Source organism: Loxodonta africana, chromosome 12 (genome assembly GCF_030014295.1).
Source record: "Loxodonta africana isolate mLoxAfr1 chromosome 12, mLoxAfr1.hap2, whole genome shotgun sequence".
In the NCBI taxonomy this organism is placed as follows: Eukaryota; Metazoa; Chordata; class Mammalia; order Proboscidea; family Elephantidae; genus Loxodonta; species Loxodonta africana.
The window spans coordinates 498,277-515,535 of record NC_087353.1 but is presented as its reverse complement, the minus strand read 5'-3'; the positions used below and the strand labels follow the sequence as shown (position 1 = coordinate 515,535).

General features: G+C 38.7%; 2 protein-coding genes across 13 annotated transcripts in view; one reads left to right on the top strand and one right to left on the bottom strand.

The window, feature by feature from the left end:
* The window catches only part of MCPH1 (microcephalin 1), a 331,342-nt gene that overhangs the window by 145,776 nt on the left and 168,307 nt on the right, over positions 1 to 17,259 (top strand). The window lies entirely within an intron of this gene.
* ANGPT2 (angiopoietin 2) overlaps positions 805 to 17,259 on the bottom strand; it is a 62,594-nt gene continuing 46,139 nt past the window's right edge. Inside the window, exons 4-9 of the mRNA XM_010591867.3 lie at positions 16,699 to 16,931; positions 15,823 to 15,950; positions 9,386 to 9,487; positions 8,682 to 8,848; positions 5,314 to 5,444; positions 805 to 2,064 (exon numbers count right to left, since the gene is read on the bottom strand). Coding sequence (XP_010590169.1) covers positions 1,904 to 2,064; positions 5,314 to 5,444; positions 8,682 to 8,848; positions 9,386 to 9,487; positions 15,823 to 15,950; positions 16,699 to 16,931 — 922 coding nt within the window. The 3' untranslated portion in view covers positions 805 to 1,903. The remainder of the gene's footprint in view (positions 2,065 to 5,313; positions 5,445 to 8,681; positions 8,849 to 9,385; positions 9,488 to 15,822; positions 15,951 to 16,698; positions 16,932 to 17,259) is intronic.

The window sequence follows — 17,259 nt, the reverse complement described above, 5'->3', positions numbered from 1 at the left end:
TTTGTCTTTGAAATTCATTTTACTTGCCTACATGAACACTTAGGGAATTAATAAAAGGTAAGTAAGTATTTGCCAGTTTTTCCTGTTATTATCATTCCACTTTCAGTATCTGTCATTGTGATCATGGGGGTGTCACAGAAACTCATCACTGTGTTTTGAAACTGTGGTGTTTTCTTATTAGGGGATGTTTTTTAACTTGATGCAAAGCTCTGATACCTCTGTTGAACTTACGAAACCTTCTTACATGTAGTAAGAGAAACAGTTCTCAGATGAGCAGTTTCTTGGCTCAGTTAGTGTCCTTGCTGGGAAAAGTGCCGCACGCTGGAAAAAGCAAAGCGCCTCGAATCCTCCAGAGTCCATAAGTTGACTCAAAGCACGTAGCAACATGTGTGTTCTAAAACTAAGCCTGGTGGGGATGTAGGGGTGCGATAACTAGGTGAGAAAAGCGGAAAAGAGAAAAAATGATGGCAGAGCAGTAAAAGATGCAGACAGCTGTGAGGTAAATATTGGTGCAAATTGGCCCTAAGCTTTCTAGCAGCTGATTCAAAAACAAATACATGAGGAATTGCTTCTAAATTTTAAAGCTTTACACAGGTATGAGTTATTATTAATTGAACTACAAATACTTGAAAAGGAGTTAAAACTCTGGGAGTTTAGGTTTTATAGTACTGAGCTTAAAACCATATTCTCAAAATCTTCTGTAAACATTTGAATATGCCATAAATATCGGATTTTTTTCACTCCAAAACATTTTTTGTTAATGGACATAGAAATAGCCGTACTAATGCAAGTTATTTTTTCTTTAATTACATTAGAGGTGAACCTAGCTTGAGAAATGTAGCTTTTAAGTATTTTAAACAGGTTTTTCTCAACTACAAATTAAATTGTAAGCTAGTTCGCTAAAATACATCTTGCTAGTAGAGAAAAAATCACCTCTGACTTGGAACAGAAATATAAGATAGTAAAGTCTCTGTCATATGATTTTCTTCATAATTGAAAATCAGATATTTCTTGGTCATAAGGCACAATCTGGTTGTTTCAGAACGAAGTTACAAAATTATAAGTATTATCAAAAAAGTTAAACATAGTCATCTCACCTAATAAGTTATATTTAATTACTAAAAATACCTTTATATTTAACAGCCAAGTAGAAAAAAAATAGTACAATCTTCATATAAACTAAAACGACACTTTTGATAATTTCCGGAGTCCCAGAAGTTTTCACCGTATAAACTTGAAATACGTATTTGGTCATTAACTTAAAACTAAGCTGTCGACACATATGTAAATATACTGTTTTTCAAGATGGAAGTTTTACACACCTAAAAAGAATTGAAATGCGTTAGCTATGTTTTTCCTCCTTCAAATGTTAAACTGCTAAATAACCGCTTCTCAGAATATCCCTGAATATACATTTTATGGTGTAGAGAATTTTAAAAATGACCTTTTTCTCCCTTTTAATTATGATAGTGATGATGAATTCAGGACGCGTGGGCATTTACAGCCTGTGGGCAGTGCTCAGAAGGGTGCAGCTCCAAGATGATCTGAACTATATTACACAAGCGTTCCTCGTCCAGTTATTTACTGATGAGCTCGCATGTTCTTGGCTGTGACAACGGGGTGTATAATCGTCAGTCTGATTCTCAGCTTTAGATTTATTCTCCACACAGGTGTTCTACCAGATCACGCCAGCAGGCAGGTCTTTGTGTTTTGGTAGCACTTTGATTTGTTAATTGACAAAGAATACCACGGTCTAATTTGGAGCACGTTGATCCCTTCAGCACCCGAGAGCAGGTCGTCTGAGGTGGAAAAGGACATGGGGTGCAGTTGAGTCTTTCAGTGCTTTGGAATTTAGTCTTTGGAACCAGGTACAGTACACCATTCATTAGACGTGCACAAGCTTCTAGAAATTGGCTGGTCGGATCATCATGGCTGTGGCCTTGAGCGAGTAACCGGATCCTTTCCAGTAGTACCACTTGATACCGTTGAATTTGTTTGTGTTCTGCCTTTGTGGGTAGTACATTCCGTTCAAGTTGGAAGGTCCACATGCATCAAACCACCAGCCTGTGAAAGTAAAATAAAAACAGGAGGAATTAAGAACTAGGTGATACTAACTAGCTCACCAGTTGTTGTTAGTTGCCACTGAGTTGATTCTGACTCACGGCAGCCCCGAGTGTGCAGAGAAGAGCTGCTCCACGGGGTTGTCAAGGCTGCGACCTCTCACAAGCAGATCGCCAGGGCCGTCTTCCAAGGTGCCTCTGAGTGGGTTAGACCTGCCAGGCTTTCGTCTAGTAGATGAGTTGAGGGACTCACCATAGAGTTAAAAACATTCAGCTAATTTTTTAGTTACGTCGTATGCATTTAAAGTAGGTGTATGTCAATACTCATTAATATACAATATGCTGCACTGACGGACGAGAAGTGAGGCTTTCCAACTTCACACAGAGTAAATCACAGTTAGCTCTGTCATGGGAAAGGTTTTCACGGGCTCTCCTTACTCTTCATCACTTGTACTGTGTGTGAGGTCCAGTCTTCTCTAGACATAAATAGGTGGGCCACCCTCCACAGTCCTGACTTGGTGAGCATAGTGCATGATTACAAGTATGGATGAGTAAAGAAACTGAAAGATAGTTTGATGACTATCGGATGGGTCGGGATTGGTTTCTGGTTCCAGCAACGTGGTGGACTGGACTAACTCAGGCTTCCCCTCTCTCTACCAAAAAAAAAAAAAGTTTTCTGGTTAAAATATACCCCACAATTTTAAGTACTCAGTGGAGCGAGATGAAAAGGGAAGTCTCTAAGTTCCAGGAACAGAAGGTAATTTAACCAGGGTGAGGGAGGGTGCCTGTACGCATTCCTGAGGAGGCTTTGAGGTGCAGAAGCCTTGGCATGATGAGAGAAAGGAATGACTTAAATTTGCGGTATTTATCTTAATGTATCTCAACAACAGTATGTTGAAGGGAAAACATACGGTATAACACCATATTTATAAATTTTTTAAAGAAATTGCCTGTATTGACATCTACATGGGTAGCTAAAGAAACGACGACTGTGAATGAACTCAGTCCCCTGGTTCCCTCAGGGGAAGGACGGAGTAGTGCTGGCAGGACAGCTGTGGCTGTGTCTGTGAAATTTTAATTCTTTCTTAAAAAATTTATATGCAAGAAATCCGTTTGTTATGCTTACACACTGGACTGTCATCACCAGTTGTTTCATCCATTCCTAAATTCCTTCCTAATGGTAACAGCTCCACGACTTAAGTGGATTTAGATTAGTGTAGATTGAGTAAGTAATTTGTGTATGTTACTCACAATCCTTTAAAACATTCAAGCCGCCTGTATCCCAGACTTAGAGACTCGTCCGTTCTGCAGCCGGCTGTTTGGCTTGATTATAGAATTACTGTCCATGCAGAAACCTAGCTGATCACTAGGGTAGTTAGTGTGTTTGTGGTCCCGCTAGATTCTTGGTTGGAATTTGACCTTTATACAGTCGAGAACTCTCCATTTTCTCTCTTGGGCTGCTTTTTCTTCTTCCAAGTCTATTTTTCAATTCCCTTCTCAGACCCTAAATCTTGATTTGAGTAAATAAATATATGTTTCCTTGGCTATTCAATTCTCTTACTCTCTTGAGTAGTTCACAATATATGGGTGGTCGGAAAACCACCATCCCCTGAAATGGACAGCGGAGTTCAGTGTACGGGAATGGCAAACAGGAAGAAAAAACAAGTAGGTACATTAGGTCCCCCGCCCTTTCCCCCTTTTAGCTGGCTTTAAAAAGGATTATTATGGTAGGGTGAGGAAGCCAAGTAGCCTTCATAAAATCAATACAATAGCTTATCTCATTGAAGTAATTATAGCTAATAGGGAAGACCTGTGTTATCAAATAGTAATTATATTGTCTAATGAACCATATGATGGTTTTTTTTAATGAAGCCTCATTCTTTCAGTATTATTTGAAGGTAATTGAGAATTACTCAATTTTAAATTATTTTTATAAGTATATTTTCCTTTTGAGTGTAAAATATTCTTAACTGAAATAATGCTCTATAAGCTTACATCTTTAACTTGTTTATTCAGTGTCTTCTGTTCATAAAATATATTGACCACAGCTCTTGCTTTTGGTTTTTCTGGAATTAATTTTTAATAATAGAATTTATGGTCTCTACAGATTAAACCCTGCCAATTTACTGTTTGTCCTTACGTTCAGTTTGCAATATTGACAGTGTTTTCAAGAGCTCACTTGAGAGCATTTGTGAGACTTTTTCCCTGTCTCAGTCACTGCTAACTGGTTCTCATTACTCAATTTCTGAACTTTCAAAAACCTGTAGGATAAGTTTTCTAGCAGTTGGTTTCTATCGTTGAACTCTACAATGTTTCTGAATACCCACGTAGCCATGAGGCAACTGTTACAACACTCTTTAGCTTATGAGTGTGATTTCCCTTTTCATTTTTAAAGCAATCTGACCTCAAAGGCAGAAGACAAGGACCTAAAAAGAAAGGCTTAATCTAAGATGAGTAATCACTTTTTTTAGTTCGATTCCCTAAAAATGCAAGTTAGTTAATTAAGTCCTTTGCATTTATGAATGTTTGCCATATATGAATGAAGGAGCCCTGGTGGTGCAGTAGTTAAGCACTCGGCTACAGCCGAAAGGTCGGTGCCTGGAACCCACCAGCTGCTCAGCTGGAGAAAGATGTGGCAGTCTGCTTCCATAACAATTTACAGCCTTGGAAACCCTACGGGGCAGTTCCACCCTGTCCTTCCTGTGGGGTCACTGTGGGTTGGAATCAACTTGACAGCAGCGGTTTTGGTTTGGTTTATATATTAATAAAAACCTTTAAAAAAGTTCCCCCCCCCCAAATAAGACAATGCAAAATTTCATGTTTGGACAAAAAGTTGTCAATTGGAAATGTTTCCATAATAGTGAACCTAAATCACTGTTTTGTTTGCCATTTTGAGTTTTTAAAATCTTTTTCATAAAGCAAAATGACATGAAAACATCTCTCTGACATTTGACATTCAGCAAGCACAGACTCAGGAGAGCTTGCTGGATGTCAGGCTTCCCATTTTGCCAGGGTTGGGTCCTGGAGAGAGAGGCACAGTTGGTCTGCTGACAATTCTAGTTCCGTTTCGTTCTCACAAGAGACTAAATCTAAAAAGTGGAAAGCAAATTTACCTGCATCACGCTAGTATGTCTGTTTATGAAAACTTTGGACATTGTCACCTGTCACAGTCTGAAATCCAAACTGCCAGTATTTTACTCTCTGAAATCCTTCTTACCAATACAAACAGGAGGGGTGAGAAAAACCATCCTACCTCCTGTTAGCATTTGTGAACATTTGCAAATACATTTGTCGTTGTCTGCATCCTTTGTGCTAAAAGCATTTCCTGGTTGGCTTATGCTGCTTATTTTGCCGGCTGTCCCCGTAAGTCCTTTAAGGTGGATCCTGTAAGCATGCAAAGAAAAAAAAAGTAATTGTCTTGGATTATTGACTTACTGTAGTGAAAAACTTTATAATGAAGAATTCGTTTCTGCAGAATCTGTTTTCCGTACTGGTTAGTGTGCAGATACGTACTCTGAACAAAGTACTTGCACTGGTGTAAATAGGAACCTGCTTATCAAATCCTTAGACAAAGAGGAAAGTTTTCATAAAACCTCCAGTGCATATCACTTGTACAGGTGTCACCAGGGACTGGAGGGCTCTGTAATTTTCTTGCAGTTTATGTTCCTGCTGCTTTCAGATAAACGGGGGGAAATACAGCACAGAATGATCTACGGGAGGTCTCCAATCATCATCACCTGTTAAGATGACTGGACAACTCCAAAGGTGATATTCTTGGCTGGGGGCAGGGGCAGAAGGGAGGCACAAGGTGTGAGCAGCAGGGAACTATCACTGAATTTGGAGGGGCCTCTTCAGAACAGTACAGAAAACAGACCTCTGTGGCTGCTTTGCCTCGTTGCTGTGTAGTAGCATAGTAAGCCTGTTAGGGGTAAATGTAATATTAGCTTAGACACTAGATAAAATTGTATATTTTTAGAATATTGCAAAAATACGCCTGCCTCAGTGATCTGTGTGGTGAGGAGGATATTAGGAAAGGGAGGAAAAAGTATGTTTTGGTTTTAAAATTTTCCGTAACTGTGCTTGCTACTGTGCTTGAGAGGGAAACCCTGGTGGCGTAGTGGTTAAGTGCTGCGGCTGCTAACCCAAGGGTCGGCAGTTCAAATTCGCCAGGCACTCCTTGGAAACTCTACGGGGCAGTTCTACTCTGTCCTCTAGGGTCGCTATGAGTCGGAATCGACTCGACGGCAGTGGGTTTGATTTTTGGTTAATTTCTTTCTAACCTCTTCCCCTTAATCATAGATAGGATTGAGATTAACCATTTCCCTTGCGTTTCCTCCTGTTAACTCTCCTGTTCCTTCTGAACAATTTCAGAACCCCAAAGGCAAGTGAAATAAAGGAGAATCCTATTGTTTACTAGTCTCTGTTAGGGGGGTTGTATAATCTTAGATCCCTCTATTCTATGGCCCAGTGTTCTAAGCTGCTTTTCAGAAGTATCTGGTTGTTCAGAATAGCTGCATTCCTGAAATTGCTTTAAATTGGCATCAGTTGCTTTTATATAACAGTGGGGTGAAGGGAGAGGAACACAGCATTTAATAACTAAATCTCCTATCTGTGTGTCACTGCCAGAATGCATGTGAAGATGGCCCACTTTATTCCTAGTTTTGTTGAGAAGAATTATTGATGCATTTATCCATTTCTTACAACATACATTTCTCAGTTTTCCAACATTTAAGGACATTTTTGAGAAAAAGATACTTAGCTTCTATATAAAATTGGCATTCTGAAAAAGTAAAAGTTTAGCAAATCAAAATTCTTTTATCACATTAACCTCGTGTTTTATTGTGATAATTTTTAGCTGTTATACTTCTTTTTTATATTGCCAAGTAAATTAAACTAATTTTAAACAGTATTTTTTTAATGGCATATCCCAAAATCGATTGCATTTCTAAAGGAAATATCCATTAAAAATCATCACAGTTTAAAATATTTTTATAATGTCAGCGTACAAGGGTAATGACCCATTTTCCAAAGTCTTCTTATACAAACACTGTAATCCTTACTTTTTGTTTCTTCTTCTCTTTTTTTAACTCCACTTTTGTCGACACCTAACTGTTGCCAGTTGAAAAAATATTTAACTTGGCGGTAAAACAATGACAGACAACTTGTCTCTCAGTGTTCATTGAAGTTTTGATCTTTTTGGGGTCAACTTGGAACTACAGTGTGGTACAAACACCTGTCTTTTCTTTTATCTCAGTTACTGCCTTCCAAGAGAGCCCTGCTGTTTCTAGATTGAGAAGCCATAGAGTGTTCCCACTGATTCTTTTAGTCACATCAGTGCTTGTTGTAACTTATCTCCTTTGGGTTACGTTTCTGTTTATGACCTGTTTATGAAGGGGGACATACAACATTGCATAGTTTGCAGGTAGCTCTTCAGGCACTTTGACTTCAGCAGCTTTTCTGTGCTGTCCATTGGTGACCCTCTCCTAGGAAGTCAACTTTAGGAGCTAAAAGTTTATTTTCCAGACTATTCAGATCTTGGCATTTCTACTGAACAGAGGGTCTGAGTTGATCATGCATGAGATTTAGATGGTATTTTAGGCCAGATGATGACCGCTTTCTGTGATGTTCCCGTTGGACTTGATTCTATTTATTTGTGACCTTGCAGTGGGTATACTCTATGATCACCAGCCACCACCAGTCTGTGCTCTGTAGATCCCTTCAAAACTATGTCGGTGGCTTATGCATTCTGTCACATCTTCTCAGACCAGCTCCTTTGGTGCCACCCGACACAGCCTCACTTCTTCCTTTGCCCCCACTAGAGCATATGTATATGTGCACAGCTGTGTGTACTTCATATTGTGGTATGCATGTGTCTGGCTTAGGGTACTTATCTTAATGCAGTAGACTGTACTGGTCTTTCAGTTCCCTTGCTGTTTCCTGTCTCTACTCATATGGAATCATACCGCCAGAAAGTAAATTCCTTGTCAGGGCTGCCCATGGTACTCTTTGAGCATTCAAGCATATTGCTTATCCCATGGGTGGGAACAAGGCAGATACTAAGTGCTGTGTACTTTCCATAGCAGAGAGTAGAGGAGTTGACTGACTGACCATCCCATCTAATTCTGCCATTTTTAAATTTGGTAACTAGTTCTGATTTTGGAATTGAACCCAACTAATATGTTTAAACTGATAAAAGAGAAATTCAGCTTTACAGTTGTAAAAGAAAAAAAATAATAGTCCCAGTAAATGTCTGTTTTGATATTGACATGACGTATGATAACAGGGATATGTAATATTCATTTTTCTAAAAATAGTTTTTAATGCCGGTTATCTGCTGCGTAGGATTCTTCTAGGCTTTGAGGATTCAACATCAGACACAACAAAGTCTTTGTTCTGATAAAGTTTCCCTTCTAGTAATGTTTAATGTTATAACAAAAGTTAGAATTTTAAAACTAGAGAAACTTACCTAAAGAAAGTACTAACTCAAAGAAACAAATGTATTTTCATCCAAGGTATTCTAAGAATACGTTAAATCCCAGTTAGTGTAATGTGGGCTTCACTTTCTGGAAAAATGACCCAGCCAACCTTTTGAATTTTTTCAGTTGTGTGTTATTTACTCACCTATAATTGAGTTCTTCGCTTGAGAGATAGAAGTGCTCGTACAGGGAGTACGCCTCGTTCCCTTCCCAGTCTCTGAGGTGTATTCTCAGCACATAGCGCTGCTGATTGGTCAGCTGGGAAACCAGTTCATTTCCTAGCCAGTACTCCCCCGAAGGGTTACCAAATCCCTGTAATCCAAGTTGTAAAATTCACTTAATTTTTTTCTCTTAAGTATTTGAAATCAACATTCAGTCAATTTAGATGGAATAACTATCAAATTTTCAGCAGAAATAACTTCTTGTAATGTAAAAATTTGGGCTCTTTCACATAGGAAAACAGATTTAAAAGGTCAGTTTTAAGAAACTAAGCTGTTACTGGAAGAAAATCAGCATTAGGATAATAGAACAATTAACACAGCAGAAACCTAAGGATAAGTAGCTAAATTGATAGATGCCTTAAGCATCATCAAACAGTTGCTGAAGCTGCCTTTAAAAACGAGCACAGCACCTGCATGTCTGTGTTTTAATATATAGTTTTTATTACATAGACGTGGCAGTTCTTTAATAAGAAGACAAAAACACCAGTTGCAAAGAACCCTTTGATAAAAAATTATGTCAAAAGTAATTGGTTAACTTAAGATTTGTGCTTGAGTTTCTGCAGATCTTGAAAATTCGTTTTTACACAGAAAATTATGTGTTTTCAGATGATTTAAGGGCTATCCATACCACTTTATATTCTTTCCAAGTCCTCTGAAAATCCACACTGCCATCCTCACGTCGCTGAATAACTGTCCATCCACCTCCGCTTGTTTCCATGTCACAGTACGCCTGTCAATAGGAAGTACACAGTTACTGTATGTGAAACAGCAGTGTCTGAAGTCTTTGTATCAAATAACAGAAAAAACATGAATCTAGATACCTATCATAAGACTTGTGCTGTTAGGGTTTTCTGGAATAAGGAACGGGAGAAATTTTTTATGATCTAAGAAACAGTAGCAACAGTAGGTTTTAAATAAATTGAAAAACATGAATTTAAAATGATAATTATAAAATAATAACAGTATATAATATGACATGTTGATGAAAATAGGACTTTCTTACATCTTCTTGGGGTCATCTGTTCCAGGGTAAGACTCACCCCAGTAACTGACCCAAAGATTGCTGTTTCTTAGAGATTCGTTGAGAGTGGGACATCTTGACATGCTGTTATTGTTGTGAGTTGCCATCTAGTCAGTTCCGATTCGTGTTGACCCCATTCGTGTAGAGTACAGTTGCTCCACAGAGTTTTCAAGATTGTGACCTTTCAGAAGCGGATCACCATGCCTGTCTTCTAAAACACCCCGGGTGGATTCAAACCACCAACCTTTTGGCTAGTCATTGGGCACGTAACTGTTTGTGCCACCCAGGGACATCTTGACATACTAGCCCCTAACCTCACATCTCCAACCTATAGAAAACATCCTCACAACCTTGACAACCTTCCACAAAGCCAGTCTCTGTCAGGCTTTACTGAGAGCTCTATTAAAGGTTACTCTTTCATTGTAGGGTCTCTAAGACTCCTGTTGTGTTTTTATGTTATGGAGCTGTTCAGAATCCCTCTACGTGGAATAAAAATCAGATTTCTCAGTTCATCGCTCAGTACAGGGGACTTGACATTCTGTACCCAGTATGTTGTGTGTGACCTGAGCCTCACCTGGCACCTGTGCCCTATGCATCATGAGCTCTGGCGCCTTTGCACTTTGCTCGCTGCCCCTGGTATGTCTCTTTCCAACTCATTTTATTTCTGCCTTTCAGCTGGCTCAGTGGGTTTAAACTTTGTTCAGAACACAAGTTCTTTCTTGGACTAAGAGCATGCATGCTCGGTTTCAGCTCAGCTGGAGTTTTATTTTGAAATTAAAAACCCTGAAAATAGATAACAAATAGTCTTAAATAATGAGATTATAGTAGAACAAGAAAGCATTCCAGAAAGTAAGATAATTTCCCGACAGCATAAAAATGAGATTATAGTAGAACAAAAAAGCATTCCAGAAAGTAAGATAATTTCCCGACAGCATATTTTTTTTTTTTTATACAATGTAGTAAATATTAAAGTTAAGGTTCAGGCCTAGTTATTCATATACATTTTTCCTTTTTTTAATGGTGTTGATTTGGAATTTTCCATAGTCTTTTTGAGAATAATGGAGATAATTTTGGCAGGGTAAATTTACATGCAAACTCTTCTGTATTTACTAGTTAGAACCCTAGAGAATTAGGTCTAAAAGAGAACCAAGAGAGCACCTAACCCTATTCTTTCATTTTACCTATGAGGGAAGAGGGACCCAAAGAAGGTAAGCTGATTGCCTGATGTCTCATTGCTAATGAAATCAGAGAGCTGGTGATTGGGCCCCCAACTTCCTGATCTCCAGAGGCTCTCTCTCTACCACTAGCCCCAGATTATCTCCATGAAGTCACTTTGCCTGTTGATTGCTTTCTCCAAATATCCCTTATGTTTGGAAAGATAGAGAAGATTAAGTAATAGTAAAATGATTTCTGTTTTTCTTTACTTTAAATTAGACATATATAATGAATCAGTTTAAGGTAACCCCTTTATTACCACTCCGTATTGATATTATTGTGATTAATCATTGTCATCACTGCTACAGGCCATACTGCCCAAGCACTGTGCTGGCTACCTTGCATATATTGTCTATAATTTCGCAGCAGCTCTATTGGGATACTATAATTCTGCGTCTTTGAGAGAAGAAAAGATTCAGTAAAGTTAGATTGATTTGGTCAATTATGTAGCTATTAAGTGGTGTATAAGATTTGAACAGGATCTCTCTAATTTCAAACCATGTAATGTTTTTTCTACTACACCATGCTGCCAAAAACAAAGAAACTTGACCCTTTTCTTAATAGGACAAAAGTCCCTCAGTACAGCTCCAAGTTGGAAATCAGTTCATGACTAACACTGCCTCTTATTTGCCTGTGGTCCATGAAATGGTCAATGCTGCTCACTTCTGCCAGTACGTCCTTTTAAAAAATCTATTTAGTAAACTAGATAAATAAGCTACATTGGTTTTGGTAGAATTCATGAGTGTACATAGAAATTAGTTCTTCTGTAGCTTAAAATGGCCTACTGGTAAGTTGAAAGAATTGATAAGTTTTTAGTGAGAGTGTCCTTGTTCCTAAGGGTCCCTTGATGGCCCAAACGGTTTGCACTTGGCTACTAACCCAAAGGTTGGTGGTTTAAATCCACCCGGCAGCGCTGTGGAGGGAAGGCCTGGTGATCAAATTCTGTAATATTACAGCCAAAGCCTGACATATGTGAGGTCGCCATGAGTCTGACTGACTTGATGGCAATAAAAAAAGATTATCCTTATTCCAAGAATATCTAATTCTTCAATGCCATACTCACCAGTGTGAAGTTATTGATATTTAAATGTGTGTCCTTACTGGATGAGTTTATCTTGCTATGGAAATCAAAGTCAAGACGCTCAGATGGCTGAGTTTTGCTTTCTTCCCTGCGGGTCCATAAATGTGGAGTCCTGGTGGCGTAGCGGTTACCAGCTATGACTGCTAACCAAAAGGTCAGCAGTTTGAATCCACCAGCTGCTCCTTAGAAGCCCTATGGGGCAGTTCTACTCTGTCCTATAGGGTCGCCATGAGTCGGAATCCACTGGATGGCAGTGGGTTTTTTTGGTAGCGCATAAATAATCTGAACCATCCCTCTTCTCTTTCACTTCATTAGTGACAGGGATAAGGTTATTAGAATAGTTTTTTTAATAGTGTATCCAGGTTAAAAAAAAATAGAAGATTCATAAAAACTAAATATTATGGTCAATTGGGTCATAAAACTTTCAGAGAAAGATAATTTTCAAATAAGTTGTCCACATGGCCAAGAGGTATTGAATGAAGTAGATTATATCCGGATCAGAAAAGCAGCAGTCATCAGATAATGCCAAAGACATCAAGCTCTCCAAATACAGCAGAACTAAGGGCAGTTAACACTGTCGGCTAGCACATTACTGCCTGGTTCATGGACCTCACATCTTGCTCTAAATACAGCTTGATGTTTTTCAACAAATAATGCTTCGTTTAAATGTTATGCTTAAACTCTGGGGTTGTGGTTAAAGGATTGATTAAACAGCAAACAAATAGATAAAAATTAGGAGTCAGGTATCCTGTTAAATTAAGGAAAGGAAACTATTATGTCTCTAACTCACAAAAGCACACGCTGATGATTGTAATAAATGCCATCTTCAGTGTCTATCTTGTACAAAGATCTAAAGAATTTTTTTAAAAAAAGTTCAACTATTTAGGCCTTTGGGAAAAGGTCTCCCAAAAGATCTATTGAGCGTTCTTTTCTTAAGTTAGAAGCTGCCATGAAGAGAAATTGTCATGTAGTTTTCAGGAGCAGTCAAAATTACAATAACCACCGTTTATTGAGTGCATACCAAGTACCAAGTCCTGTACTCGGTGCCGTGTGTTTACGCTCACAGCCACAAAGTAGCTCTGTACGGCTGGAGGCCTTACGGTCACGCTGGGAAGAGACTGTGGCTCGGGAGGACTGAGCAGTTTACTCAGAGTCGTAAATCGGCAGAGCTGGAAGTTAAGCCCAGGTCTACCTGACTTTCCCCTCTTAGATCAGATTGTGACTCATAGCATTTAAAATCTGAAAGGAAATTTAGAGGTAACTTAATGTAGAACATTTATTTTAGAATGCCAAAGTTGAGGTTTTGAAAGATTCTTGTTCCCTGCTGTGTAAATAAGTTCTTTTTACTGTAAATGTGTGAAAGGAATATGGATACTAATATGTTAGACCGTGAGCGGAGACCTCCCTGCAGACCATTTCAGTTAAGCCAGTGGGTTGGTGTAGTTCGTTTCCTGGGGTGGGGTCACTGCTTTCAGAAAGACTTGTAAATAGCAGTGTGAGCTCATCCGTGCTCCGCGGTGCTCCTCCTGAGTTTGCCTTGTAGGATTCACATTTTACTATGGCCTCTGTCCTCCTCTTGTCACTGTTGCCCCCATTGTCACTACACCAAGGGTACAAACATCTGGCGACAATAATATAACAAACGCAGAATTTTCATGAAAATGACATTATGAAGGGGGTTGAAAGCCTTGGTATAGAGCTGGATGGTTGTTTTTTCAGCTTTTTTGTGCTGGTGGCTCTCTCCCCCCACCCCCAGCTTGACCACTTCTGAAGCACATTGCTTGATTTTCAAGGTTGATTTAAAGAAACGTAAATGAATAAGGAAGTTGTCTTTGGAAACCATTATCTTGAATTGCATAATATTTAAACCCTTAATTCTTGTTTTTAAAATGTTTTCTTTCATACCATGTTAAATACTGACAATAACGCTGAGTCCAAAAAACATAATACCTCTAAGATCCTCTAAAATTCCCACTTTGATGCAGTACCCAGGGCCTTTTCTGTAGGTTTTATTTTGGTTCAAGGTATAAGCATATCTATAGACGTTTAATCTGTACTGTCATTCTTTATGGAAACCCTGGTGGCGTAGTGGTTAAGTGCTACAGCTGCTAACCAAGAGGTCAGCAGTTGGAATCTACCAGGTGCTCCTTGGAAACTCTATGGGGCAGTTCTGCTCTGTCCTGTAGGGTCACTATCAGATGGAATCGACTCGACGGCAGTGGGTTTGGTTTGGGTCATTCTTCATGGATCACTGGTGGCACAGTGGTTAAGAGCTTGGCTGCTAACCAAAAGGTGGACAGTTTGAATCCCCCAGGTACTCCTTGGAAACCCTAGGGGGCAGTTCTACTCTGTCCAGTTCTACCCTGTCTTGTGAGTTGGAATCAACTCAATGGCAGCAGAGGTTTTTGGTTTTGGTTGTCCTTTATGCATTTTAACATTTCACAGTGGATTTCATGTAATATTCTCTTATCAAACTATGAAAAGAAGCCACATTTTCTTATGTAGAGTTCAGTGTTTCACAAAAACAATTTCAGGAGAAATATTCCCTAAAAAATCTAGAATAACTAAGAAAAATTGAGTTAAGCTATATATTAGCTCCTCCTGATAAGTCCTGGTTGTTTATTCACTTTACGTGTGATAATTGAATGTATACCTTGACATAAACCTTTGATGATGCGTTTTAAGTCTTTCAGGCTGTATTAGATGAGGTAAAGAACAGCCTGTGCCAGCCGTTCTGAGTGTGGCCTGCAGATTCCATGAGTCCACAGATCGGACTGTTTCCCTCATCACACTGAGACGCCCCGGCCTGGGCGCTGTGTGGACATCTGTGCTGATGGCACAAGGGCACAGGTGGGGGAAGCTGCCGTGCCCTGGCATGAATGGAGGCCGTGCGACCAGACTGTACTGGCAGCCCTCACACTCTTCACGGTCACAAACTCAAAATTAAAAAAAAAAAAAAAGCCTATTTCGCTTGAGGATGTCTTGGACAAAGCAGGAAAAATGATTACTTTTATAAACCTCTGTGGTTGAGTGCACAGCTCTTCGATATTTTGTATAATGAAATAGGAAATATATAAATCATTTCTGCACAGCAAAGTACAATGGTTGTTTCAAGGAAAAGCTCTTGTGTGACTGTTTTAATTGCAAGATGAACTGGTCATTTATTTTATTTTATTTTATTTTGCTTAAAAGAACAATTGACAGGCAAACTAAGGTTATTGAAACTTGAGTGTTTGGAAAACATTTTCTTTAAAATTAGTGAATGACTGTTACGAGATATGACTGCTTCTTACTTTCTGGATTCATGCATTAAAAAAGATAAATCTTCAGCTAAAGTACCCATCTATGTCAACAAAAACAATTACAGGAAAAAAGTATCTCGGCAAATAAAAACCAATAGATATTTAAAAGAATAAAACCACAAGATCACTAAAAAAAAAAAAATTAGTGAATGAGTCTGGCACTTCAAGGAAGACAAACAAAATGGGAGGAGAGTGTATTTCCTGTGGAAGAGAGGATGGTATTTCTACGTCATTGAGAGACAAGGCCAACGTCTGTACACGAAGACCGAATTTAGAACCTTTGGCAAATACTTACGTGAGGTTAGATATTCATTAAATGTTTGTTGCTTTCATTGAGTGAAGTTGGAGCAAGATCTGTGGTGTGTAGATATACTCTGTACATTCCTCTGCTTCTAAGATGGCCTGGTTAAAGTCAGGGAGTTAAAAGCAGGAGACAAGTGCCTTACCTTTATCTCTTCTGTAGAATTGGGAAACGTTAGTGTGTAGACACCGTTAGTTGTGAGTCCTGATTTGTACACTTCAGCACAGTCTCTGAAAATGATTTGCTCTTCTTTAGCACCCAAGGAGTTCTTAGCTGCTTGTGAAAAATAGTAAAGCATTTAAATGGTGTTCATGAAAAGACAGAAATTTGTCATTTCCTGACTCATTTATTGATTTAGCCTCCTTTTATCACGTTTGAATTCTTACAACAAGCAAAAGAATATGCCAGTTTCCTTGCGTTTCGAAAAAAGTTACTCTTTCAACCTGTTTTCCTGTTAATTATCAAAGATATGACCAATAATCCATACTTCCTTTTTCACTATCACTTAAATGTAATGCAAGTACTTCACAACCAGCTGTAATTAACTGTTGCTTTTTATAAACCTTCCATCCTGAGTAGAATTGGATAAACCTATTACAGAATAAAAAAGAAGAAGGTCCTTCAAAGCAGTGTTACCTATAAGACATCTGGATTGCATAGCCCTGCAGGCCATTGTCATCCCTAGGTCATGGTATGTATTGTCTCCTTTCTTTTTGTGTATCTGAGGCCAAGTCTTTAATTTTCTGAGGAATATTGAGTGAAGACATTTAATATTCTTTGGATTTTTAGCAGCTGTTTCATACAGTTTGTCTTAAAGGGGAACGTAGTGTGTATTTTTCCTGTCTTTGAAATTCTTCCTTTCTTATTAATTGGTTCTATATTAAGGCCCTATGTGCTTTTATAGCAAATATATAAAGCAGAAAGTGCCTTTTCTGAAAGATGATAAATTTTTTCGGACTTTGAGAGATTCACAGACCAAAGTCCACTAAAGCTGAGGAAGAGCTACGTGACGTTTACTTACAGTTTGATGTCGACATCAGAGACAACAAGTTATGGACTGTCTCCATCAGATCGTGTTGCTGCTTTTGAAGAACGGAGTTGTTTGCGGTGGCGGTCACCAGTTGTCTCTCTAGCTCCTCAATAACGGAATTTTGCTTGGATACCAACACCTGGAGCTGATCTTTCTCTTCTTTTATGGATTGGAGTTGAACTACGTGCTTGTCTTCCATGTCTAGGACTTTCTTCTCTAGGAGACTTAGGAAGGAAAATAAGTGTTACTGCAGAGTGGTCGAGATAATCCTATTCTGATTGTTAACAAAGCCGAGTGCTGTAGGGAAACCTAATCATTGTCATAATTCTAATGAGGTATAAACATTGAGTTTCTGCTTCTCTGAGGTACTTTTTAAAGATGTGGGAATTGTAGAATAAGATGCTGCCACAGCTGTAAAGAAAATCAAACTTACTGAAAAGATGATTGTGTATATGGGTGTTTGTGGATGCGTGTATGCATTTTGTATTTACAAATGTACACACACAGAAAGATATCTCAGTCTGGACTATGATAAGTGGCTCATGAATGCTA